Below are 26,112 nucleotides of genomic sequence, written 5' to 3'. Positions count from 1 at the left end.
TTATATATATATATATATATATATTTAGATGCAAGTTTCCCAAAAAAGCTTTAACGACCCACACAGAAAATCTACAAGTAAAGAGGGATGCAGTGAAGGTCTGGCAAAGCGGCTCAAGGGGAAACACTCAGAATTGTTGTTTTCTTTGTGCTCTAGACTTCATACAGTCATTGGCTGCATTTAACTTTATCCAGGTATGGGGCAATATAAAATAATAGTCTTATTTATTGATTGATTGATTGTCATTTTTATGCTTTAGATAACCACAATTGTGTTTGTGACTCTCAGGTTCTTCCACATCAAAACACATCCACATACGTTGGATTAAAATGTCTACTGAATGGTTCCATATTTTACAAACGGGTTCAATACAGTCCTAAATGGGTGACTAATAGATAAAGAGATGTATGATGTCCAGACTTTGGTTCGTGTCTATAACCTTGCAAATACGTAGTGCCAAATATCAAAGCGAAATGACGAGATCCAGATATGGACATAGTAAATGTTCCCGAAAGCAATAGGCAGTTACAAGCTGTCACAAGAGACACACGGTAAGTTGACAAAAGAATCAGTTCTAACAGAACTGAACAGAAAAAGGCGTAGAGTTTATTTCAGTCATCTCTTGACAAGTGACACTGGTTACTTGCTGATCTATAACTGTGATGTTCTCCATTTGTACTTGTTGTGATTGGTTCAAAATGTGGCAGAAAGAAGAAACAATTGTCCAAATATCTGTCTTGCTAAGAGAATGTTTTTTTCTCGATGCATTTCCGAGATTACTGTTTCGTTAGAAAGCTGTACTTGGAAGAGTCGAATAATCATCTCTGTCTGTTATCAGCTCCAAATTGTGAACTAACGTCAAGTCGACCTTGGTGCATCTCTCCTCTGACTCTGCTGCTATTTCCTCGCCTCTCTCCTCCTTCCAGAGCCTCTCGTACTCCTGCTTTAGCTCCTGATAGGAGCGGGAGAAGGTGTGGAAGATGGAAGTGGCAGGGAAGGCCATGATGAGGATTCCACTCAGGATACTAGTCAATGCCACCATCTGACCAGGGATGCTGCGGGGGACCATGTCTCCATAACCAACAGTTGTCATGGAGATGATTGCCCACCAGTAAGTGGCCGGGATGCTGCTGAAGCTGTGCTGCGGATGGGTGGCGGCGTACGGTGCCAGTTCGCTCTCTGCGAGGTGGACCAAAGGTGAGAAGAGAGTAACGGCCACGCAGACAAATAGCAGCAATAGGCCAAACTCCCTCATGCTGCGCTGCATGGTCAGCCCCAGCGTTTGCAAGCCCAGGGAGTGACGAGCTAGCCGCATAACGTACAGGATGCGGAGTGCGCGCAGCAAGCGCAGAATGAGACTCAGTTTGTCCAGGTAGCCCCTGCCAGCACCCATGACCACTTCCTCCTCGGACTCGTCTCTGACATCCACCACCAGCGACACGTAGTACGGCAGGATGGCGATGGCGTCGATGATGTTGAGGGGCCCACGAGCAAAGGCCAGCTTGCTCTGGGCGTTGATAAATCGCAGCACAAATTCAAACGTGAACCAGGCTACACAGATGGACTCCACCACAAACATGCTGTGACACTTTTGGGAACACTCGCCCTGCAAGACACAGTTTTGAAATCACACTCAAAACACCGTTTTGAAATCACACTCAAAACGGGGTTCCACCAAATGCATGGAGATAAAAGTGTAAAAATGTCACTGCAGTTGTGACGTTACATACGCACCCTGGTCTCTTCATCTCTGAGGTCTGGCATGGTGCTGATACACAGGCTGACCACGGTGACCAGCACCATCATGACAGAGAGGCAAGCAAAAATCTTTCCTGCCAATCCTGAGTGAGGGTTTTCCACCACTTCCCGCAGCATCCAGATCAGCTTGCAGTGGCCTCTCTCCACCTCTGCTATGTTTTTCTTCAGCATCATCCTCTTCTGTCTCCATTCCTCTTCTTTGCGCTCTCGCTCGGCCACCTCCTCCACACGGGTGATCATGCGACGACGGCAGCACCGCTCCATGTGACCTGGGTCAACGCCCCAGTAGTCGAGCTCATCATGCAGCGATACGGCACACAATTCCCTGAGGAGACGCAATTTGCCTGCTGCGAGGAAGTTTAGGATGACCCTGAAAGCTGTGGGGTTGCGGTCAAAGAAGTATTCCTTGCATGTCTCATCATAATCATCGCAGAGGTGCGCAATCTCCTCAGGGGTGGTGCAGAAGCGCAGGCGTCCCAAGCGACTCTGGGGGAATTGCTCCAGTGTGCTCCAGGGGAAGGTATAGCGATTGCCTCCAACATTGACAAGGACTTGAAGGGTGTGATCGACCACATGCGAGGCCTGCGGCTCACGTAGAAGCTGGGCCCGCTGGAAGTACACCCCCTTGATCGTCTCTGTTTCAGGGATCTCTGTGAAGAATCGGTCAAGGCTACTGTCGTCACTGCTAATTGAGTAGGTGCTAAAGTCGTGGTTGGCATTGCTGATAATAGGCATTCTGTCTTCACTGTATGAGGAAGGACTGTAGGAGTGGCTGAGTGGATACGTTGGTGAACAACCACAAAGAAACCAAAAGCTGAAATGATAAAATAAAAATACACACAATTTATAGTGAAAGTTCTTGGTCGTTTTTACCTATTGACTTGTGATTAGTCTAGGCACATTTCAAGACTTTTTTTTTTTTATGTACATATTTCGAGTTTAACAGACACATTCTGGCCTGCAAAAACTAATACTGAAACATGCATGGTGACACAATACCATAGCCATGCACACCTACTGCTCATGACCATTGTCATATTTTCAATACTTGCTGCTCATAATTTGAGCTATGGGAGCAATGTGTCTCCACTAGTCACAGTAAATGTACACTGAAATGCAAATTTTCATTGCCATACGAGGAGAAAACACATTCATGTAATACAAATACAAAATAAAAATGATGTGTGTCGGTAGATAAAGGAGTAAATTATATTTACTCACCTTATGTGGTCTGTTGGAGCTCAGTTACATTTCTGTTTAGTGTCCAGCACATTTCCCAAGCTGTTGCGCAAACAAACACGCATCTCGCCCACGAAGACCGATTTTTTGGGGGGCGTATTTGTGTCCATTTAGCTTACAATTTGTTAGAAATCCTACCGCGATATTGATAATCCCCGAATGTTTCTAAATGGTCTCTGAAGTTTCCATGGTAGACGCTCCAAAAACTGCACTACGCCAGTTTAGGTGGAAAGCCAACACCAAGCTGTTTTGCCCGGCTCGTGCTCGCGTATCCACTGTTCGTCTGTGCTTCCAAGGAGGGACGAAATACGATTATGTGCCCTCCTCAAACCTGCTGCTGTATTTTCATCTGTGCTTGACAGCAGGACCATCCTCCCTCATTTTTCCCTCCTCCCTCCTCTATCTCAACCTCCGCCAGCACCAGCTCACTTTTCATGCACAGTGAGTACAAGGGGGAAAAAAAAGACTGGAGATGGAAGTTTGTTTCTCGAAAACTACTCGTCTTTGTTTTATTGCAGATGTTGCTATGGTACGTACATGTTGCATCATTGGAGGACAGTTTTTGCCCCACCCCCCGCTTCCCCAACAAATTCAATTAGTCAAAATATAACAAAATGCAGTCACTTGATATGTAAACTAAGTTGTCTTGAGACATTAGTTTAATTGATTCTTGATCAAACAGAGCACCCCTAAAGTAGCTTTTCTCTCGTCCTCTCTTTTGAGGACCATCCATCCCAGAGGCGTAGCCAGGAATTTTTCCAGTAGGGGCGCGCGCCCACAGGAAAAAAAATCGAACATCACCCACGCCGTTCGCTGATCGCTAAAACAACATCCGGGTCCGGGAGGTAAACGGTGAATGGATAACATCGCACACATAGAATAGCGCAAGCACATTCGCGCAAGACCGAAAGAAAAAAACGGCATGAAAATGAAGAATCGAAAAAGCTCGATTTTTTTCAACCGGGGCGCAGGGGGTCCTAACCGGGGTTCGCCCCGGTTCGCCCCGGCTTGGCTACGCCTCTGATCCATCCATTTTCTGTACCGCTGTATCCCCACGGGGGTCGCGGGCTTGCTGGAGCCTTTTGAGGACCAATGAGTCACAAATTAAATATGTTTTAAACATATATGTTGATATGTCTTCCTTGAAATTGTTTTATACTTTTGGTTTTGTCATAGAGATGCTTGAAATAGAAATTAGGCTGAAGTTATGTTTCAGTCTCATCAGACTCACTCAAACTGTCTAAAGCAGGGTTGTCAAACTTGTTTTTTTCACGGGCCGCATCATAGTCATAGTTTCCTTCGGAGGGCCATTGAAATCCAAATATGTGTGGATGTCTCATATTATATATAGTGTAGACTGCACAACAAACTAGTGCGTAACTAGATGAATCACTAGTTTTCAAAACAGAGACTAATAAAGACTGTTTAAGTATTTCAAAAAATATGAATGGTAATAAAAATTGCTAGCAATATCGCTATTATTTAAAAGCAAAAACAATTAGTAATTTCAGCATTGACATGAATTTGATGCACAATTTGTCTTTGCGGACCACATAAAATGATGTGGCAGGCCGTATCTGGCCCCCGGGCCTTGAGTTTGACACCTGTGGTCTAAAAGAAGAGAAAGATCCTGAGTCCTATGCGAGCACATCCGAGTGTCCTTGAGCAGCTGCTGATTATCAGTGGGGGCAAGAGAAATATTGTGAAAGCGCTCAAAGTACCTTGAAAGTAGAAAAGTGCTATCCAAGTGGAACCATTTTCAACCCTTTAAAATTATCAATTTAAGCACTTGACTTTCTATTAATCTACAAGTAGGCACAATATACATACTCATCACTGCCCTATATACTTGAGGTATCAACTGTGTTTTGTTTTGATGTAGCCAAAGCCAGACTGACAAAATTTGTGCAGTGAATGTCCAAACCGACAGGATTAATCAAGAAGATAAAGCAGAGCCGGTCTTCCTATATGTCTAACTCTCTCTCTCTCTCTCTCTCTCTCTCTCTCTCTCTCTCTCTCTCTCTCTCTCTCTCGCTCTCTCTCTCTCTCTCTCTCTCTCTCTCTCTCTCTCTCTCTCTCTCTCTCGCTCTCACTCACACGCACGCACGCACGCACACACGCACGCACGCACACACACACACGCACACACACGGGCATGATTTGCATACCCGAATTACAAAACATAGGTTGTTTTGGTCCATATCTAATCAGGCCATCAGGCTCAGTGAAGATGACATTCCTCCATAATCCTGTCCATCACATTAGTACGTAAAATACATCCTTATTACACTCAATTTAGTGGCATGTTTTATTTGACCAGGAAGATTCAAATTACAGTATATTTTTGACCAGAGCGATTCGAATTACAGAATAGTTTGGATTACGTAATATAGCAAACAGCAATGACTTTACTACATTTGCAGGTTTATGTGTTTTTTGTGAACAACATTTACAGAAAGAAAAAAAATAAGAATAAAATTTGCCGTGTTGATGTTCCATATTAAATTAAAAAGACAAACCGAGGAAGCGTTGGGCACAAACACTGTCGAGATAAGTGTGCCATTTTTTTACACCGTACACTTTTATAATTTTAGTGGTAGTGCTCAGAATGTTAATATCAAAATGTGACATCCAGGTTTAGTTGGAACAAATGTGATTATCCCGATGCTACCCTTTTGCCCCACAATCAAGTCCAGATTATTATCCGCACCAAAGAAGAGTTACATTGTAATAAAACAACCTCTGATCTTTTGGTTGATGAATAGTGGGGATTACATGATAATCCACTCGGAGGAGGGACGTAAAGGAGAGGCAAATTAGATCATGCTGGCACACAGCCAAGGCATCAGTATAACGTGTACAAAGTTCGTAATTATTGTTGTATTTGAATTATCGTGAAAGCTACAAGGAATATGGAGATTTTTATGAAATTATTTTTGTAGTCAAGTTCATTGTATGTTTTTCTTTGTTTTTTTTCAATGTATTGGGCTTGGTTATGTGATTTTCTTGTCTAAACGTGTCTGCAACCACTGTGAAATGTTAATATATTGTAAATTGCAACATGAACATGCACATTTGTCTTAAAATAATAGTCCAACTCATTTCTTGACAGGGGTTGTGCAGATCGATCCAAGTATTGATAAAATCGATACTAATGTGGGTATCGGTTTTACATCGACACCAACAGGCTAGTATTGATAATTTATGTTTATTTGTAGGATTTCAGTTATTTTCAAAGAATTATTACATGCAGCGACAGACATTTTATGTCAAGAATCATATTATTCTTTGTTTGAGCTTTTCTATCCACCAATGGGGTGTCAAGCTCTGGCCCGTGTGTCAAATTTGGCCCGCAGTGTAATTACCTTTCGCCCACAAAGACAAATTGTGAATCGACTTTATGTCAGTACTAAAATTGCAAATTGTCTTCACTTTTAAAAAATAGAGATGTTTCTAGCAATTTTTATTATCATTGATCTTTTTAATAATTTGAACAGTTCTTACTCGTCTCTGATTTCAAAACTAGTTATCAGTTTGTTGTGTAGCCTATATTCCATATAATATGAGAGGTTCCTACATTTAGTATTTGGGTTGACAGTCATAATGGCCCTCCGAAAGAAACCATGACTACGATGCGGCTCGCGACAAAAATGAGTTTGACACCCCTGATCTACCAGCGAACTGTTTATTATTGTGGTACAGCATAAAATATACTGTCTGAGTGAGAATATCTTGAAGTTATCTGAGGTAATTTTGACCAAGAAAATGTTGGTTTTTGCCTAAAAGATCTCCTCAGGATGCTGGGCACCTCTTCTTGAATTTGTTGCATCTTTATTTAAACAGATCATTCATTTCTAAATGAAATTATTAATACTCCAATCAGTGAAAAAAGGACAAAAAAATGATGGGTTATTATTTTAGGCGGGTGACAATTTTACCACTAAAACATGTTTATCAACCAACCATTCCACTAAGATAAGTTAAACCTGTTTATCAAACAGCTAGTTAGTAATTGCAGATAGGAAGGTGTGTAGGTGAAGGAGATACATTAAATGTGGCTAGAAAAGAGATAATCAGTGGCTAGATACATCAGGGATTGCATAGTTGAGCGCAAAGAAAACCATAAATAGTTTTTGTGCTTAATCCATTCAGCAGTCCATTTCCAGCACACTTGTGAACTTTGTAGGAGCTAAGTGAAATCTATTAAAAGGCGTTGCTTTCAGAGGAAACCCAACGACAGTTATTATGTGAACTTTTCTAAGAAGCTGCCCAACAACAAGACTTTTAAAATGATGATTGTTTGCACTGTTTTCATGAACACTAGAAATATTGATCCAATTAGGACTGGCGTGTTAATGCTTCACACTTTGGAATGGAACAAATACTTTGATATGCGCAGACCAAACATAACCGAAATAGTAGAGGAAGAAGAAGCCGTGGTGACTTCCATGTACACAGAACATCGCTCCATCCATTTCTACTTTAGATATTTACGTTACTTTACATATTTTTCTCCTTTGTGCTGCAATGTATCCTCCAGAGCACACTTATGTGTTTGATAGTATTGATTTTTAAGACATTAAGCTAAGTCTTGCTCCGAACTAGCCTAAAGTCTAGTTTACTTTCAGTACTGGAATTTGAATTTAGTTTTTGCGCTGAGCACACGAGCGCCGTCTATGAAAAGAGAGCCCTATTAATATAAAGACACTCCTCACTCAGCGATTACATTCATGAATAATTCACACTTCCAGTCATCAATATCCGGTGTCAAATCAACTTCTGGCTGAAGGTAAAGAAGGTAAAGGAAATGTGCAAACCAATCTGTGGACAATGCGAAGCGCAAAAACTCTCAAATCAGGTTTTGAAGGAAACATTCAATCAATAAATTTGCAACACTTTGTGAGCTCAATCACCAATATAACATTGAAGCGGCACATTATAAAAGTAGTATTCATCCATCCATCCATCCTGAACCGCTTATTCTCACAAAGGTTGCATCACACACATAGACAAACAACCATTCACACTCACACCTATGGATAATTTGGAGTGTTATATAGTATTTATTTATTTATGTTTTTTACTTTTCACTTCCTTATTTTTGTTTTGCCCTTTAAAAGTGGAGCAATTTCTTTGCTCTGTGAAGCAGTCTGATGACGACTACTCCCAGTGTAGCTTGTTTCATTTGATTCTGTTTGGAAACCTTAAGCCTCTTTTGCAACTTCATTTCCTGATGGAGCTGGAGGTTAACATGGTTCAGTGGAATCAGTCTGTCAGAAGAAATTAAACTAAACTCCCGGGGAATTGCTTCAGTCTCTCAATTTGTGCCGAATCACCTGGGAGCTGTGCAGCGAGGCAACTGATAATTCACCCTTGATTCAGCACAATCAGTCTTCTCAAACATTGGTTAATTAACTACTGCATGCTTCACATCCCAGCCGCATCCAGGCGGCTGAAAGTCCAGTTCCACACTTTAACATGTTGTGCAACTACAGTACACTTCATTAATATGTACTTAAAGATTCAGGCTTTGTTTGTGTTGTTTTCCTGTCTCGTCTTTCTCATAATGTAATTAGGAGATGCTGGTTGCAGGAGGAAGAAACCCTCAGAAAGAATCTGATTATTTAGGCCAGAGGTCATATTACAATTATTGACAATATGCTCTTGGAGCCACCGACTCATCTTACAAACTCTTCAAGTGCTCAACAAAATTAGGCAGTCTTGTCACCAAGACTATGAGACAACTTTACTGCAAAAAGATTTCAGTCCCTGGGTGGTCTTCATATTCATATCAAGCAATAATAAAGTGAAATTACCAGAATTACATTTTGAGGACATGACAGAAGGGACATTAAAACATCTCAAGCATCAGCAATGAAGGACAAAAATACATAGAAGGTGAAGGAATGGGGTCGAAATACAAAAAGTCCTGCCTAGCTACAAAAACAGATATGCTCAAACCTCATTGAATAAAGTACATAAGCAGAAAAGTATATTCACATTTTAAAGCAATAAAAGAAATATTTTAAGCATATAATCATACTTACACACCAAATCAATAAAGAAGACATAACTAGACATTTTTGATAGGTGGTAATGTCAAAGGGTTTTATAACTTTATGATCTGATATATATTTCTGAGCAGTTTGAAATAACAAATGTTTTTTGATATATTGCCTGAATAGCTTAACAACCCTTAAGGAACTCTTTAATGCATGCCTGATGATTCTCTAAATCACGGACACTGCCAAAGTCGTCTAGAAATGTTCAGTACTCGATTGTATCTTATGTTTTGCGTAATGCTAGACGCCAGTTTTCGATTACTACTGAACGTTCTGGACAGAGGGAAATATTTTGCCTAACAAAGGAAAGATATGGTTGGAAGCATGATTAAACTAAGAATATGATGACGTAAGCAAGTACATGGAGTATCAAAAGAACAAACAAACAAAAACGTGATAAGTGGTGAGAACAAACTTTGCACAGTCAGGGAACATTATAGATTGATGATGTCACAGCCAAAAGCTCACATAATTCCGTACAAAATGACCAAATTGAAAGAATGATGAATGGATGAGGCGCTTCAGTGTATGTGCAAGAATGGAGGAGAATGTTTACGGGAAGGTCACTTGGAGATAAAACCAGCAGGTGCCAGAGGGAGACGGCCAAGAACCCGGCCAAAGATGATCGTCAAGGCTGAAAGACGGAAAGGAAAACAACAGCCCCCACACACATCAAATCGCCCATAATCAGCACCCAACCCCATGGAACCAGCTGTCACCGAACCACCACCCACTCCCATTGAATCAAACTCTACTGCGAACTCGCCCCACCCCAAAGACTCATCACCCATCAAACTCGGCCCACACCGGCATGTGCAACTGAATATAAGCTGATCAAAGAACCTTGAACGTTGCCTTTTCTGAATGGAGACTTTCTGCTCTTGAAAGCCCCAGCGCTGTATTGTACTTTCCTGAAAATAGAGCTTTCTTAACAAGAATTGTGATTGAACTCAACCAACCTGTGTAAGTCTAATTTCTGCTTCAGTGTCTTGGCATTTTCCTAAATCTGAAGAAATCAAACGAGCATGCAGTGAGTAAATTGGAGAACAGGTGATTGGCAATGGCTTTTGCCGTGAGGCTCAGATAGCGCGCTCCCTAAATTGTGGACAAAATCCAACAAAGGGTTTTGCAGCAAATGAAAATCATTGAAGCAATTTTAGTCTGATTCAAAACAGATTGCCTTTCTGGCTATTTGGCAGCGACAGCGAGAACAAGTCAACAGCGAATGTCAACATCCCTCAGCATGGCAAACAAACAGGCGGCTCAAAATACCACATAGCATCGGTGGTGCATGTTTGCTTGGGGTGTAACGGAAGGCTGACTGGAGTTCTATTTGTTTGTCAAATATTTGGAATTGAAAGAGGATATTTTCTTTTCCGACCCTGAAGGCCCATGTTGCTATGAAAAAAAAATTACGTTGTGAAGAGACGTGATCTTTGTTTACCTTAGCATTGTGTGATTTTTTATTTTACAAAAATTAGTCCATCAACACTCCATACTTTCTGTTACAGTTAACAGCAACACTTCTTAATTTGGCAGTCGTGGATTATTAAAAGTCTATAATACACAGCACAGGTGATGATAATAATAATGTATACTAATAATATTTGTGATATCATGCAACGTAATAATATTGTGCATTACATATATGAAAACTAGTCTAACAACACTTTGTGGCGATTGTAACGCATGGGAAAATGAGAACTATTCTGACTGTCCTTACTGTCACTGACATCAATAAACATTTAAATTCACTGGCATTACATTAAATATCCAAGGAAATGGTGCATGAAATCCTTTGAGGTTTCCTGGCCAGAGATGGATTGAACTAAATGAGGAGAAGATCAAGTTTGGAACATTGATTTATGTCCTGTGAGCTCAATCACAGCCAAACGAGTCAGACGTACTTGATCAATTTGTAAGAATTGATTGTTAGCTTTTTTTTCACCACTATAGACCATTTTTCTCATTCTTTTAAATGTGAGGTTCCCAAGCATATACCATCCATGCTTGCAAAGGGAAAGAAGATAGCTAAGCCACCAAACTGCGCAATATCAACATTGACTCATGGACTCTGCTTCACACTTCCAATTTATGCAAAGAGAGTGGCTCACACCTCCCATCCATGTTGTTTTCCGGCTGAGCACACATTAAAAGCAGGGAATGCAAATATAATTGCATCACTGCGTGTCTTTTCCTCTGCAAGACTGAAATATTGGATATGATGTACAGTATGTATGCATGATGTCTCATTTGCTGATTACAATGTGCCATAGACAACGATTACTACTTCGCCTTAGTAGCATTAGTAAATCAAAGTTATATAACAGACGTGCAGGAGCATGAAGCCTACAAACATCCCAGACTAAAGTGGGAGAGAGGGTACAGTATAATCTGTGTAAGATGGTACATCTTACAGTAACATCTGGTTAAAATGTTCACATTCAAGGACATCCATTTAAGGTTGTCCTGAAAAGTATCAATCAGGATCCTGATTTGTGTGTGAGTGTGTGGTGTAGGTTGTGTGTGTGGTGTGTCGTGTGTGTGTGTGTGTGTGGTGTGTGTGGTATGTGTTGGAGGTTGTGCGTGGTGCGATGTGTGTGTTCATGTCTCCTATTCAGTTCTGATTTGAAAAGAGAGCGCTATTATTAATCAGAGCATAGAATAATGCGAGACCAGGCTCATGCAAATTGGACATTTTCAATCATTGTCTTTGAAAATAGAGATATAATGTTGTTTCATAATATTGGATGTGAATTTCTGACCATCACTGATTTTCATGATGCATATTAAACAGCTCCACAGTGATGATCTCTGCTTCTCACCCACTTACTTCCTCTTGTGCTCTGTTGCTATTCCTGTGGCACGCCACTGAGTCAAAGAATGAAAACATGTTAACATCTTTGTTCTGCATGTCATTCTACAAAAGTATGTCAACCAAAAGCAGTTCCATGAAGTTTTGAGCACTGTAATCCGATGCCATGTTACGGTGCTACAGGGATACTTGACCAGCAAGCGGACCATTATACTGCTACAGAAGATGTTCACCCACACAGGGCACCACTCAGGCCACCACACACGCACACGCAAATGTGCATGATATAGTAAATTCCTGTGATGAAATTAGACTCCAAACAATTACTTATTAGTCTTATCTGGTTGTTGTTATTGCAAAACAAATGTTTATCATATACTATGTAGGTTGAGCTGATACAGCAGTAAAACATCTAAACAACTGTCAGAGAGGGAAAGTCAAAGGTTTTGACTTCATTCGTGTGCTTGAGTATGTATCATAATCAAGTTATTAAGAAAAATTAAGAAACGGATCTTCATAATGGAGACAATTTATTTTAAGCACATATTACTCATTATCTTTTATTGTTTCTTCATAATCATTCTCTTATCTCACTTAATGCTGGTGGTCTCAGGAACAATGTTAAAAGAAAATTGTTTTTTATTTCATGAAAGCACTCAAGCAAACTGTATTCTTCTCCAAGAAACATACTCTACTATTGATGAAGATGAAAAATTCTGCTCCAATTGGTGGGGAGATAAAGTTCTTCTATGTCATGGCTCTAACAAGTCTGTTCGGGTAGCCATTTTATTTCACACTTTTGATGGAAAAGTAAATATTTTATATAAGGATAGGAATGGACGCTGGATGTCATGTGTTTTAGAAATTTGTAGCTGCTTCTTAATAATAGGGAATGTTCATATTTATAATTGGTGTTTATATTATACCAGCTCAAAACAGAAATGTCTTACTTGAAATATAACACAATATAAAAATATTAAGCAAACTATACTGCAGCTAAAATATAATCTTAGGGTTAGGAGGTGACTTCGACATGGTTTCAGATGAATTGCTTAATACTGTAAGCACCTGTCCAAATTTAATACTCATCTTCCAAAGCCTATCTTGAATCTTTTCTGCCAGGAATTCAACATTTTATATCCTTGTAGGCAAGCAAACCCAGACAAGCAGATATTCTCTTGGAATAAACCAAATGGTTCCTACAAATCACGACTTGATTTCTGGTTAATTTCAAATGCTTCTGCTCAGTGGAATGGGGATACTAGTATTTCTGCTATGCCTCTAAAATTGATGCATCTCTCATCCATCCATTTTCTGAACCACTTACTCTCACGAGGGTCACGGGCATGCTGGAGCTTATTACAGCTGACTTCACGCAGTAGGCGGGGGACATCCTGAACTGGTTGCCAGCCAACCACGGGGCACACATAGACGAACAACCATTCTCACTCACACTTACACCTACGGGCAATTTGGAGCGGTCAATCGGCCTACCATGCATGTTTTGGGTATGTGGGAGGGAACCGGAGAACCTGGAGGAAACCTACGAAGGGAAAGCAAGACCGGAGCTGGAATCGAACCCACAACCTCTGCACTGTGAAGCCGACGTGCTAACCAGTGCCCCACCGTGCTTCCCTTCATGATTCCTCAAATAAAAAAAAATGATTAATTGAATTGATTGAACATTTATTGATCCCCGGGGGTGGGGAAATTCAGGCCCCAGCAGTATTCATACCACAGAGCGGGTGTATAAAAGATACACAGATGGCATGAGCGCAACTCAATAGACTTTTATAAGGCTGCCACACAACGGCGCCACAAAGAAAGCCAGTAAGTGCGAAAGTTAAAAGCCATCAAAGCAAAGCAACAAGACAAAGGAAAAAAAAGGGGGGGGGAAAGGCTATAACCAGCCCCCCTCAATACCAAAGAACGCCCTAAAACACACAAAATAGTCTCCACGGGGTCCATAAACAGGTGTAAGGGCAGTCAAGTTCAACGGAGCCCAATGGACCGTGGTCGTGAATCAGTGAAAACATCACAAAACAGGCAAACGTGTGAGCAGCGTCCTGGGCACCCAGTCGATATTTTGGTATTTCAGTGATATTTCTGAGGCAAAAATCACTTTAGAAGAATCTCTTGATAAAGCCCCAAGGTGTGACTGTTTTACACACAGTCTGGATTCATAAAAGGCCGATCCTTACAGAACAAGATTCATTTAATTTGAGATCTTATTGATTAGAACCGTTTAATAAAGAATAACTATTTATTATCTACTTTCTGTACAAACCTCATTCATGTTAATACATATTAATTAATACGTTGAACATACTGTAAATAAGATTTTTTTAACCTTCATTCTTAGACTAATAGCTATACTGTAAATAAGACCTTTCACTTTTATTCTCAGATTTCCTTTGATACTTTTTAAATTTTGTAATGTTTGCACTAGGAAGGGAGCAGCTATCCGAATTTCGTTGTACAACTAAATTGTGAAATGACAATAAAGGGCATTCTATTCTATTCTATTCTATTCTATTCTATTCTATTCTATTCTATTCTAATTGAAGGTGAAGCATTGTTTTTGTTCCTTAATTTTTACAAGGCAATTAATATGATCAAGCGTGGTTTTAGTATTTCTAATCTTGGAAAATTTTGAATGTAAGTTTAAAACACACTAACAGCTCGATGTCACTGCCTTATTGTACTTCCCAAAGATTTAATAGAAATAAGGGTATCATACAAGGATGTCCCACAAGCACTCTCTTGTTCATAATGGCAATTCTTTCTATTTCAAAATCAAAACAGTGAGTTTGGTAAGCTATGTATAGTGGGTCTGCAGCTACCAATCTGCCAACTCGCAATGACGCTACCATTTTATTCTTTAACACTGTCAACAAAATCCCTCAAATTCTTGGCATTATTGAAAGCATCTAGTTTCTTAACATTAAAAAATTTATTTATTCTAATTTTGAAAACAATGCTCCATAACATTTACATTTAATATTCCTATTGAAAATACCGTGAAATACCTACATGTCAATTATTTATCCACAAATGTACAGTAAGTACGTATATGAAATGTAAGGTCTTCTTTTTACTGTGGAAAAAAACTCCAATCGTACTTCTCCATCCACTTCATGGAAACAAGAATGTAATTTTGAAAGAATTCATAATAAATTAATAATAATATAATAATTATTAATCAAAAAACGAAATGAGGAAACGATTCCAGTCGTATTATGGCTCCACCCACACGCTAGTGACGTACATCTCGCGATATTTGGTGCATTTAAATAGTGCGATCGCCCTACTTCATTTCCTTTCTTTCTTCCCTTAGCTGTGACGGTGCAACAATAATCGGTCGTCCCGAATCGGGTTCATCCGACACCATCACCAATCAAGCCGAACTGAGCTCAACCTCGATACCAATATGCCTCCCAAATTCGACCCCGGCGAGATAAAAGTTGGTACGTTTATCCGGTCAAATGGTATTTAAAGCAGACGCTTGTTTGACAATCAAGATGGACTCGCGCTCTGTCGACCTCACCGCTGCACATTCACCATGGTAATATTTGGATTCGACCTGTGACTGACGTCCATGTGATTGATCGCAACTTGTTATGTAACTTAATCCCGTTGATGTGTTGAAATTAGCAACGCGAACGACGTACTACACGACCGACCCATTCGTGCGCTGCACGTGGGCTAACTGCTAGCGGCTAACTAGTAGCTGCTTTCGATAATGGCGGCGCGATGGTGATCTAACCTGTTCCAACATTTAACAAATCTGACAGATAGTACTGTATAAAATATTATCGTGGGTACAACAATGTGCGTGGAAAAAGGTTGAGCCATTGGTTTAAGGTAAGATTATGCCCGCATGGTGTTCTTTGATAGACACGTAAATAGCTATATTATGTAAATGCGAACAAAGATATTCTTTTGTACTAAATATTAATAGACAAGTCACTCAACGCAAACGTTTCCCTGTACAGTTTGTTTGCACTAATCAGCTTGAGTCTACACTACATGAATTTCTAAATCACATTTTGGAAACTGATATGTCTTGCAGTGTACATGAGATGCACAGGAGGAGAGGTTGGTGCCACATCAGCCTTGGCCCCCAAAATTGGACCCCTGGGTCTTGTAAGTATTTTGCTAGTGCGTTACACAAGCCAAACAGCCTCCCGCCACTATGCCTGTCTGTCAGTGACTCTCGGTGTAATCCAGTGGAGGCTTAGAGTGACCCAGCTTTTAGGAAACAGTGCTGCCCCAAACAAGTGGTCAACCCTGTGCCAAAAGTCTGGAACACTCCTTGTACTGTCAAATATTTCTGAGCCTTTGTAACATTTTCATTTTCCACCCTGTTTCGAAGAGGCCAGTTGTCACAAATATCTCAAAGACACTTGATAGTTTGTGTGAATTTGCCTTTTGTTCTCTTGCAGTCTCCCAAGAAAGTTGGTGATGACATTGCCAAGGCCACCAGTGACTGGAAAGGCCTGAGGATCACCGTGAAGCTGACTATCCAGAACAGACAGGCAGCGGTATTGATGCTTTTGGTTTCATTGAATTGAGGACATGCTTCTCTCTCATTCCTTTTTTTTGACTTGTTAGGATTCAAGCATAATTGATGACTAAGTCTTGCGCTTGTCTTTAGATTGAGGTGGTTCCGTCTGCCTCTGCGCTTATCATCAAAGCGCTGAAGGAGCCCCCTCGTGACCGGAAGAAGGTCAAGAACAGTAAGTTACTGCTATTGAAACAATTATCGTTGCTAATATATAATGAAATATCTATAACCTACATGCGGTCTTGCAGAGCTCTAGCGCGTGGCAAAATTCATAGGTTAATGACTTACAGCAGACTTGACATGTACTGAACTCTGTCTAAATTTGGGGGGGGGTCACGGGAATGGCAACATTTGGGAATAAGTCTCGCAGTAGAGCTGTACTTGGTTGTGAAGTGTCAGAATTCATGAACTTGTATGCAATTTCCACCCCCTCAACATGTCTTCTTAATCTTTGTTTCCCCCCAGTCAAGCACAGCGGAAGTGTGACCTTCGATGACATTTTGGGTGTTGCTCGCGCCATGCGGCCTCGTTCCATTGCTAGGGAGCTGTCTGGTAAGTTGAATTTTGCTCGACTGGACTCGTGTATCCAAGACCGTGTATTACTGCAATTGGTTATTGTGCGACTTAGCCTCCCGCCACTATGCCAGTCTGTAACAGTGACTGAGTATGATCCAGTGGAGGCTCAGATTGACTCAGCTTTTAGGAAACAGATTTGCCCAATGCAATGGACAACTCTGTGCCGTAAAGTGTGGAACACTATTATAGGATTTAAACAACTAAATGCCCCAATCGGTCTCCAAATATCTAGTTTGAAAGAAATTTGATTTGTTTGATTGAAATGGCTGTTTTGTTTTGCCAGGAACCATCAAGGAAATTTTGGGTACAGCTCAGTCTGTTGGCTGCACCATCGATGGTCGTCCTCCTCACGATGTCATTGATGACATCAACAGTGGCAAAATCGAGTGCCCATCTGAGTAATAAAATGTTGGAAATTGAATCATTTTGCCTCCTTTTTCTTTCACACATTCACAAATAAATCATGAAATAGCCTGGTGTGAGAAGCTCAGTAAGAAATTATTAGAAAATGTTCGTTTTATTGGGAAGAAATTGTATAATGGACAGCAATTTGCTTCTGAGTCCACCTGTCACATCACCCCCGCTCTTGACCAACTGCACTGGCTTCCCATCAAATACCGTATAGTCTACAAAGTCCTCCACACATTTAAAGCAGTCCATAACTTGCTGCTGCTCTTATTATCAAAGCGCTGAATGAACCCCCTCGTGACCGGTAGGTCAAGAACAGTAAGTTACTGCTATTGAAACAAATATCGTTGCTAATCTATAATAAAATATCTAACCTCCATAGTGTCTTGTGTTACGCTTTTCTTTCTACGCGGCGTGCTCTTCCTACTGCGCATGTGCACACGTGTATGGAGTAGAGGAAATTATTCAGTTGTAATGGGATCACGTTGAGGTGGGTCTGCAACCTTTATTATCAAAAGACCCATTTTGACCCCTTGTCTGCCAAAAAAATATTGTAAGGAGCCGCACTAAAAAGCAGAACTTGTAAACTTTTAAAAGATTCATCCTTCCTGAATAAAGAATCTCTTAAAACGCCAGCATGCATGTAGTCATGTATCAACATGATGTTGAGTACCGCCCATTTACACAAAATCGAAACTTATAAGCAGAATTGATACTTCAACAGCAATCCTCACAGCAACAGAAAAAGCGAACTCGACCTCTCCACCGCCTTGTATGATGGCTGTCCCTCAGCAGTTTTATAATCCGGTAAGAGTAATAGGCTTTTGTTTGTTGAATTTGTTTTGCTCTGACATCAGTCTTTTCTTGTGAAGCATTTGAGAGGAGAGGGAGGGGGTTGGAATTTGTCCCGTTACTCAAGGACCTGGCTGTGTCGGTCGCTTCTCCTCGTTTGAGTATTTTAACAGTTACGTACTCACTCGGTTGTCTTTGCGCGCCTTCAGCAGTTTAACAGTTCGTGACTTACTACAGTGCTTACGAAGTAAGTGTCGGGTTGCGGCAGAAACAGACAGCAGGCATACATTTACGGAGTTTTCAAAGTTACAAAGGTTGGGAGAAAAAAAGTCATGTTTTGTTCCATATTTCATACATGACATTCATTATACCTCTCAATCTACCTAATTATATAGAACAGAACAGAATCTATCCGCTGGACGTACGGTTCCAGTTTGGTAGGTTGCAGTTGCTGAAAAAAAGCGATTTAACGGCATTTTAGAACACAGGTACACATACTGACGCCCACTTTTGTTTGTTCACTACCTGTGCAAATGTTAATGCGCAGCCTTGTGCATCATTTTTTGGTTTTGCATTTTGATTGATTTAATCCAGAAACCGTTCTCCTTATAGGGAATTCCCTTCACTGGTACCATTAATGGTGGTCTCCAGGTGGGCAAATCCATCACCATCAGTGGATGGGTCCAACCTGGAGCTGACAGGTTAAACCCTCTCCTTATTTCAGTGTTTGCATTTTCAGCGATAAAAAGACAGTTGGACAACCAGCTACGTAAAAGCTTTGTCAACTGCTATGTTGTTGTTGCTTTTTAGGTTCCATGTGAATTTACAGTGCGGCTCTAATACAAATGCGGACATTGCGCTCCATTTCAACCCACGGTATGACAGTCTTCCTGGCTATGTTGTTGCCAATACCTTCCAGCATGGTCGTTGGGGTACAGAAGAAAGAAAGCAAAACTTTCCTTTACCCACTGGCTCTGTCTTCAACCTGCTCATCACAGTCACCAGCAATTCTTACCAGGTTAAAACCTTTTCGTCATAATTTCGGCAAATTTGTCCCTGCAGTACAAAGTAGTTTATAATTTCATATTTTTCGCCTCTAGATGAACATCAATGGCACTCACTTCATGGAGTATAAACATCGTATTTCATTTTTCCAAGTGAATACCATCGCAATTGATGGAAAAGTGGACATTTCCTCCATAACCTTCAGTAACCCAATGGTAACAACATGATTAAAAATTCATAAATTTACTAAAGCAATTTTGAGTCTAACCACTTATGTATTGCTTTTAGTTCGCTGGACAGCCAGCATTTCCTGCCCAGCCCAGATTTCCTCCTCAACCCACTTTTCCTTCACATGTAACATATCCAAACCAGGCAGGATTTCCACCTTGTCCAGGATTCCCCCCGCTACCTGGATTTCCATCACAACCAAGATTTGTGAGTCTGTTAAAACTATTTTACAGTCATGTACAGCAGAGTTGCACACACAATATTAAAGTACATTTGTAGTAGTATTTTTTGAGACAGCGGGACATCCAAGGCTTGTGTACTGTAGAAAGTGTTACCGTTAAATAATGACAATGAAAGCAAAATTCACTTAGCTTCTTATTCTGTTTTGCTGACTACTGTTATATGTTTATAGCGTGTTCCATACAAGGCCATCATCAGTGGAAGATATAAGATGGGACGACTCATTACTATCCTAGGAACTGTTTGCCCTAACGCCACAAGGTTAGCCATTATCAGTTAAAAAGCTTCATTTTTTTAACATGTTAAAACCACAAAGACAACTGCGACAGGTTGATAAGGATTAGTGGTTTAGATTAATTGTTGTGCCTATCAGTGTTGCGAAAGTTGTTTTTCTACATGAACTACCGTTTTTTCCCATGTATAATGCGCAAAATTTAACTAAGTTATTGTCCTAAAATCTGGGGTGCGCATTACACATGGGTACAAAAAAAAATAAAAAATTCTTTTTTTTTTAAATCCGTATATGATACAAAGACCGCCATTACTTCGTTATCGAGTTTGCTAGCGCATGCGCAGTGATACTGACCGGCAGAATAACATCCAGTTGTTCCCAAAGATGATCTTTTTTCTGAAATAATTTTACATTTACGGACTTAAGTAGGAGTCAAAATCTGGGTGCGTATTATACATGGGTACAGGCTTTTTTCCAGCATCAACATGCCATTTTTAGGGTGCGGATTATACATAGGTACAGGCTTTTTTCCAGCATCAACATGCCATTTTTAGGGTGCGTATTATACATGGGGGCGCATTATACATGGGAAAAAACGGTAGTTCAAAGTTCAGTTCACAAATTTTAAAATGAATTTGATCAGTTCATAGTTCATAATTGGAATTTATGAACTAAGTTCATTGTTAAAAGAAAGAAAAGTTCATACTAGTTCTTTTGTTTCCCCAACCAAAAAAGAAAACCTGGCATCCTTGAACAAAAGTGAACTGCGGTTCAAAACTGTTCATTGGCCCCAAAATGAGTGCATACTATGACTATATGTTTAATACAGTATAGAATTACGCAGACATTTTGAATCTGCACTAAACTCACTCTGGAGAATGTTTGGCTTTCAATTTGTTTGGATATTTAAAAGGGCGGGAACAAACTTAACATAACTGTAACAAATCAGGAAGAACGACCAAGAGTATCACCCTTTGTTTATTGGAATTTGGGAGAGCGGAAGTGGAAAGCGGGTCCGTTGCAGCGCAGCGTGGCAGAAGGGCGAGGCGTTGACGTAGTCGAGAACGGGCAGTAGGTCGCACCAAAAAGCGAGCAGGACGTGAGGCGAATTTGTGGTCTGAGACGAGCAATTGGTTGGGGCAGGCGGTGGTCGGGCGTAGTCAATCAGTTTGAACGGGCAACAAGGTTGGCAACTGAAAACAACCAAGAAGGCCAACAGGGTGTGGCTGTGTCCCATCTAAACAGAAGCAGGGCGCTGACCTGGGTCCTCGGAGAGCAGGCGCGTGGCAATAACGCTTTTGCTAAAGAACATGTCATGTTTTAGTAAATGTCATAGCATTTTAATAGAACAATTATTTGCTATGTAAGTGGAGAAAAAATCCAGTAAGATGTATCTTGTATGACTTTTGGACCATGACAACTCAAAGTGATCACTCAGCAAGGTGCCTGAAAATCAGATTTAGAGATATATGATAACCTATGATGTCCATTTTTCATCTCAGATTCAGTGTTAACCTGAACCATCCCTTTGGCATTGCTCTACATTATAATCCACGTTTCAATGAGAACGTTGTGGTTCGAAACACCAAACACGGGGAAAACTGGGACTCAGAGGAACGTGATGGTCCAATGCCCTTTCACAAGGGACAGCCTTTCACGGTATGTTACTCCATTGTTATCTGCCCATAGCTATTCCATCATCTCTATTATACTGTATGTCATGTGTCATGTAAAGTCACATGATAGCACAGTCACTTCTAGCATTAAAATATGCTAAATTGGACTGCCTTGCATGAATTATTATTATCATTACCTTTAAGTTGAATTTGTAAAAATGTATAGAATACTATCACTATTATTCATGCTCCTTATTTATATTTGCCATCTCAGTGGTGATTTGCAATCCACTCAAAGTTATTTTGTTCTTATCTTGAAAATAGAAATTTGACTGTGTATGTAACATCAAAAGTGTGTGTGGTTTTTTTTGTTTAGCTAACCATCTGTTGTAAGAAGGATTCCTTCAGGATCTTGGCGAACGGAATGCCAGCTCACACCTACAGGCATCGTTTCACTCACCTGCAGCTCATTTCAGAGTTGGAGATCGACGGTGACATCAGCATCACCTCAGTTAAGGTGTAGGGAGATTCAGGAAAAGCGGTCCCACATCCCCAGCGATACCCTCAACTATCATTTATTGTTCTCATTTATTATTATAATATACACAATTAACACGGATCATATCATACACTGTACTATATCATAACATTGAGTCAAATATGTTTGCTAAATAACAAAAAGTACAAGTTTATTGATCTCTGTTGTGACTTGAAGCTAAAAAAGTAAAATAAGTTGATTTTTCAATAGTTTCACTGTTAAGCTAAGTCCATTAGGGACGGTGACTTGTTCCTATTGTTTACCAATTCATTTGTACAATCATTCATTTGTGACAAATGACGTGTCAGGAATGGCACTCCATGTTTCAAAAACAAGTTTGGGGGAGTTTCTCCATATCACTCCATTTGTGCTCTTTAACGGGCGACTTCTTCAATATCCGCTGTCAGTGATTTGAACTTGTTTACTCATAAATCTTTATCCGCTATGTCGGCCAGTTCAATTTCTAGATAAGGCTTACTTACTCTGGTGAATGCAACTGTGTTCAGCAGGGATGGGTCAATGTCCAGGGGTGTGACAGGGAAAGACCATATAGATAAGCCAGCGTCGTTGGCGATGAATGCAAATAAATAAATCCACGCTGAATTAAACTCTCTATTTTCTTCCGAAACTTTCCTTTTTGTTTGTTTTTTTCATGGCTATTCAGGGTTCACAACTTCGCACGCGGGTTCACACAATCTAAAAGCTGCCAGCAGGTAAAGCCGCGGGATGTTGACGTTGATGTGACGTAGCCTATATTTTGTTGACAAATTATGAATTAGAAATAGGTCTAGCTTTTTAAAGATTGGATCGTATCAACTCAAACTCCAAGACAGCTGCCCAACAAAATAAACTAATAATATGTGAATACAAATGAATTAAGAAATACTCTTTATTTATGTTCGTTTATTTATTTATTTTTTTGTCAAGGCCAAAGGGAGCCGCATGCAGCTCCGGAGCCGCAGGTTGCCGACCCCTGGTCTAGTGAGACGCACAGTTGTCGTTATTGTCATTATTCAACTACACATGTGGTAGCAGAGGATGGTTAACTCTTTACCTTGCAAAAAGGCCAAACTCTATGTCCATAGAGTTCAGCTGCCATTTCTTTGGAGATATAACAGCCATAATCATTTCTAAAGACTCTGAGGCACGTGTGGGTGAGTCATTTGGGAGCTCGTCTGTGTCCATTTCCTCAAAGCCTCTTGCAACTAATCTGGCTTTAGGTACGACCCCCTGTGATGTTTCCTTGAGTGTGCACACCCACCCACCTTGTGGAGATGCATTTCTGACCTTCATCTTTGACATCTTCAAACACATTGTTCTGTTACCAGTTGCTGAGTTCAGCGTGTTTGGCAGAAATGAAGGCATCATTCACAATCAGTATGTCCTCTACATGGCAGTCTGTACATAAGTCAGCATGCTCAGTTGGACCCAGTTGAAGATTGTCCACTTGTCCTAAGTCCACTGATCCAGTTGTGCCAGCGATTTCCTCAGGTTCTGTATACTGTAAGTTGTACCAGTTTTTGTATGTTCCAGTGGACTTTCTTGCCCGGCTGAGGATTTTTCCGGTTTGTGCTTGGCCACTTACACTGTCTGTATATGTGACTACCTGTCCAGTTTTCAGCTTTAGTCCTTTAATACCGTTTTTTTCCGTGTATAATGCGCCCCCATGTATAATACGCACCCTAAAAATGGCATGTTGATGCTGGAAAAAAGCCTGTACCCATGTATAATACGCACCCAGATTTTGACTCCTACTTAAGTCCGTGAACGCAAAATTATTTCAGAAAAAAGATCTTTGGGAACAACCGGATGTTATTCTGCCGCCGGTCAGTATCACTGCGCATGCGCTAGCATACTCAATAGCGAAGAAATGTTTCGGATTTGTGTAGGGTACATTGTGACAGCAAACGAGCAGGTGATCTAGCAAGCGTCTGATACGAGAGCATTGTGTTCGTATGGAGTGTGTTTGAAGTGAACAGCAAAGAAGAAAGCACATCTGTAATGGCGGCCTCCGTATGATATCCGGATTTTTTTTTTTTTGTACCCATGTATAATGCGCACCCCAGATTTTAGGACAATAAATTAGCTAAATTTTGCGCATTATACATGGAAAAAAACGGTAATAGTATTTGAACGTGCTGATCAGCATCTTCATCGTTTGAAGGTGCCTCTTTTTCACTTTCATCTACAATGTCATTTTCAAAAAGTCCTGTTTCTGGTAAGGGGGCATTTTCAGTTCTCATTAACGTCTCATCTCTTTCCCATCAACCTTTCGAAGTCTGGATGGATGCACACGGACATAAGTGCCCCCGTGGCGAACAAATATCACCAACACCTTCTTGGCCGATGACCGCACCTGGACCTTTCCACTTTGTTGAATCCACCCGTTTATAGTCAACTTTATCCCCCATTTAATATAGGTCATCAGTGGGTCACTGTTGTTTACGAAGGGCTCTTCGGATCCGCTCAGAGCATTCTGCTTCTGTGAACGCTTTCCTTGTGGTATGCAATGCTGAGCTATGCATGTAGAAATCCTCCTCCCTTTCAGAGCTGGCGGCTTATCAGTGAGAACTGACGGCAGATTTGGGTTCTGCCCGAACACAAGTTGGCAAGGACTGTAGCCATGCACATTATGCATAGAGTTTTTTGCCATCAGGCCCCAGTCAAGGGTTGTCTTCCAATTACATCCGTTGTCCCTCTTGACTTTCAACAGGATTTCAGTGAGGGTTTGATTATGTCTTTCTAAGAGGCCATTGATCCATGGGGCTATACGCTGCAGTTGTTTTCACTTCCATGTTAAAGTTTTCAGCCAAGTTCCTCATTTCTTCATGATTAAATTCACCCCCATTGTCAGTGACCAGTCTGCGTGGAGGGCCATGAAGACTTACTTATCCAGCAGTGAATAAAGTGCTTCACAATTTTTTGGGGTTTCTTTCTTTGTGGTAATAATGCTCCCTGCACGGAATCTTGTGAAGTGGTCAATGGCATGCAAATACTACACCCCTGGCTCTAGCTCATTTAAGTCCATAGCTACAGTTTCATTGTAGGCTGAGGCCATGGGTAGACTTTTGCTTTGGTTTACTATACCTGATGCATGTCTCACAGTTGTTTACAATTCCATGCAGGATTGTGATGCACTCCTCGTTAGTATTACCTGAGCAGGTCAGTAGTTTTTTCAGTCTGTCAACTGAGGCATGTCCAAACTGTTTGGTCACAGACGGGAATTGCAACATGACTGACACATTTTTGGAAATAAGTCACACACTAGAGCTGTACTTGGTTGTGAAGTGTCCTAATTCATGAACTTGTATGGAATTTCCATCCCCCTCAACATGTCCTCTTAATCTTGATTGTTTTCCCCCAGTCAAGCACAGTGGAAGTGTGACCTTTGATGACATTTTGGGTGTTGCTCGTGTCATGCGGCCTCGTTCCATTGCAAGGGAGCTGTCAGTCAGATAAGTTGAATTTTGCAGGACTGGACTTGTGTATTACTGCAATTGGTTATTGTGCGACTTAGCCTCGCGCCACTATGCCTGTCTGTTACAGTGACTGAGTATGATCCAGTGGAGGATCAGATTGACTCAGCTTTTAGGAAACAGATTTGGCCAATGTAATGGACGACTCTGTGCCGTAAAGTCTGGAACACCATTATAGGATTCGTACAAATAAATGCCCCAATCGGTGTCCAAATATCTAGGTTGAAAGAGATTTGTTTGATTGAAATGACTTTTGTTTTGCCAGGAACCATCAAGGAAATTTTGGGTACAGCTCAGTCTGTTGGCTGCACCATCGATGGTCGTCCTCCTCACGATGTCATTGATGACGTCAACAGTGGCAAAATCGAGTGCCCATCTGAATAAAAAAAAAAAAGTTGGAAATTGAATCACTTTGCCTCCTTTTTCTTTGTCACACATTCACAAAGGTGAATATTTGTTTAACTTATTTGCCACACAAATCATAAAATAGCCTGGTATGAGAAGCTCGGTTATAAAAGATTAAAATTCAAATTTTAGTGGGGAGAAATTGTATAACAGAC

The 26,112-nt window shown here is 40.7% G+C and overlaps 3 protein-coding genes and 3 non-coding genes across 7 annotated transcripts; 5 read left to right on the top strand and 1 right to left on the bottom strand.

The window, feature by feature from the left end:
• Positions 1 to 344: 344 nt before the first annotated feature.
• On the bottom strand, positions 345 to 3,247 carry kcng4b (potassium voltage-gated channel, subfamily G, member 4b). The gene is made up of 3 exons (XM_061277024.1): positions 2,980 to 3,247; positions 1,735 to 2,572; positions 345 to 1,606 (listed from the first exon to the last, which is right to left on the bottom strand). Exons 2-3 carry the CDS (start codon positions 2,491 to 2,493, stop codon positions 788 to 790), a joined length of 1,578 nt encoding a protein of 525 aa, XP_061133008.1. The 5' UTR covers positions 2,494 to 2,572; positions 2,980 to 3,247; the 3' UTR covers positions 345 to 787.
• Positions 3,248 to 15,180: 11,933 nt separating this feature from the next.
• rpl12 (ribosomal protein L12) lies at positions 15,181 to 17,438 on the top strand. 2 transcript variants are annotated; one of them, XM_061276669.1, is made up of 6 exons: positions 15,181 to 15,341; positions 15,947 to 16,020; positions 16,320 to 16,418; positions 16,532 to 16,613; positions 16,907 to 16,993; positions 17,301 to 17,438. In XM_061276669.1, exons 1-6 carry the CDS (start codon positions 15,305 to 15,307, stop codon positions 17,417 to 17,419), a joined length of 498 nt encoding a protein of 165 aa, XP_061132653.1. In that variant the 5' UTR covers positions 15,181 to 15,304; the 3' UTR covers positions 17,420 to 17,438. The 2 variants fall into 2 exon arrangements, with proteins under 2 accessions (XP_061132653.1, XP_061132654.1); XM_061276670.1 differs by having other exon boundaries at positions 15,298 to 15,439.
• LOC133153343 (small nucleolar RNA SNORA65) lies at positions 16,061 to 16,188 on the top strand. The gene has a single exon (XR_009714315.1). It is a non-coding gene; the product is annotated as a small nucleolar RNA SNORA65 (small nucleolar RNA).
• LOC133153345 (small nucleolar RNA SNORA65) lies at positions 17,073 to 17,200 on the top strand. Its single transcript, XR_009714317.1, has one exon. It is a non-coding gene; the product is annotated as a small nucleolar RNA SNORA65 (small nucleolar RNA).
• Positions 17,439 to 18,071: 633 nt separating the features above from the next.
• Positions 18,072 to 22,704, top strand: LOC133152771 (galectin-9-like). Its single transcript, XM_061276668.1, has 8 exons — positions 18,072 to 18,232; positions 18,830 to 18,918; positions 19,028 to 19,235; positions 19,318 to 19,437; positions 19,511 to 19,657; positions 19,863 to 19,951; positions 21,425 to 21,581; positions 21,915 to 22,704. Exons 1-8 carry the CDS (start codon positions 18,200 to 18,202, stop codon positions 22,059 to 22,061), a joined length of 990 nt encoding a protein of 329 aa, XP_061132652.1. The 5' UTR covers positions 18,072 to 18,199; the 3' UTR covers positions 22,062 to 22,704.
• A 2,892-nt stretch (positions 22,705 to 25,596) lies between these two features.
• LOC133153344 (small nucleolar RNA SNORA65) lies at positions 25,597 to 25,724 on the top strand. The gene has a single exon (XR_009714316.1). It is a non-coding gene; the product is annotated as a small nucleolar RNA SNORA65 (small nucleolar RNA).
• Positions 25,725 to 26,112: the final 388 nt, after the last annotated feature.

Source organism: Syngnathus typhle, linkage group LG4 (genome assembly GCF_033458585.1).
Source record: "Syngnathus typhle isolate RoL2023-S1 ecotype Sweden linkage group LG4, RoL_Styp_1.0, whole genome shotgun sequence".
Classification (NCBI taxonomy): Eukaryota; Metazoa; Chordata; class Actinopteri; order Syngnathiformes; family Syngnathidae; genus Syngnathus; species Syngnathus typhle.
The sequence above is the reverse complement of the archived record's forward strand: the minus strand, read 5'-3'. Positions and strand labels throughout refer to the sequence as shown.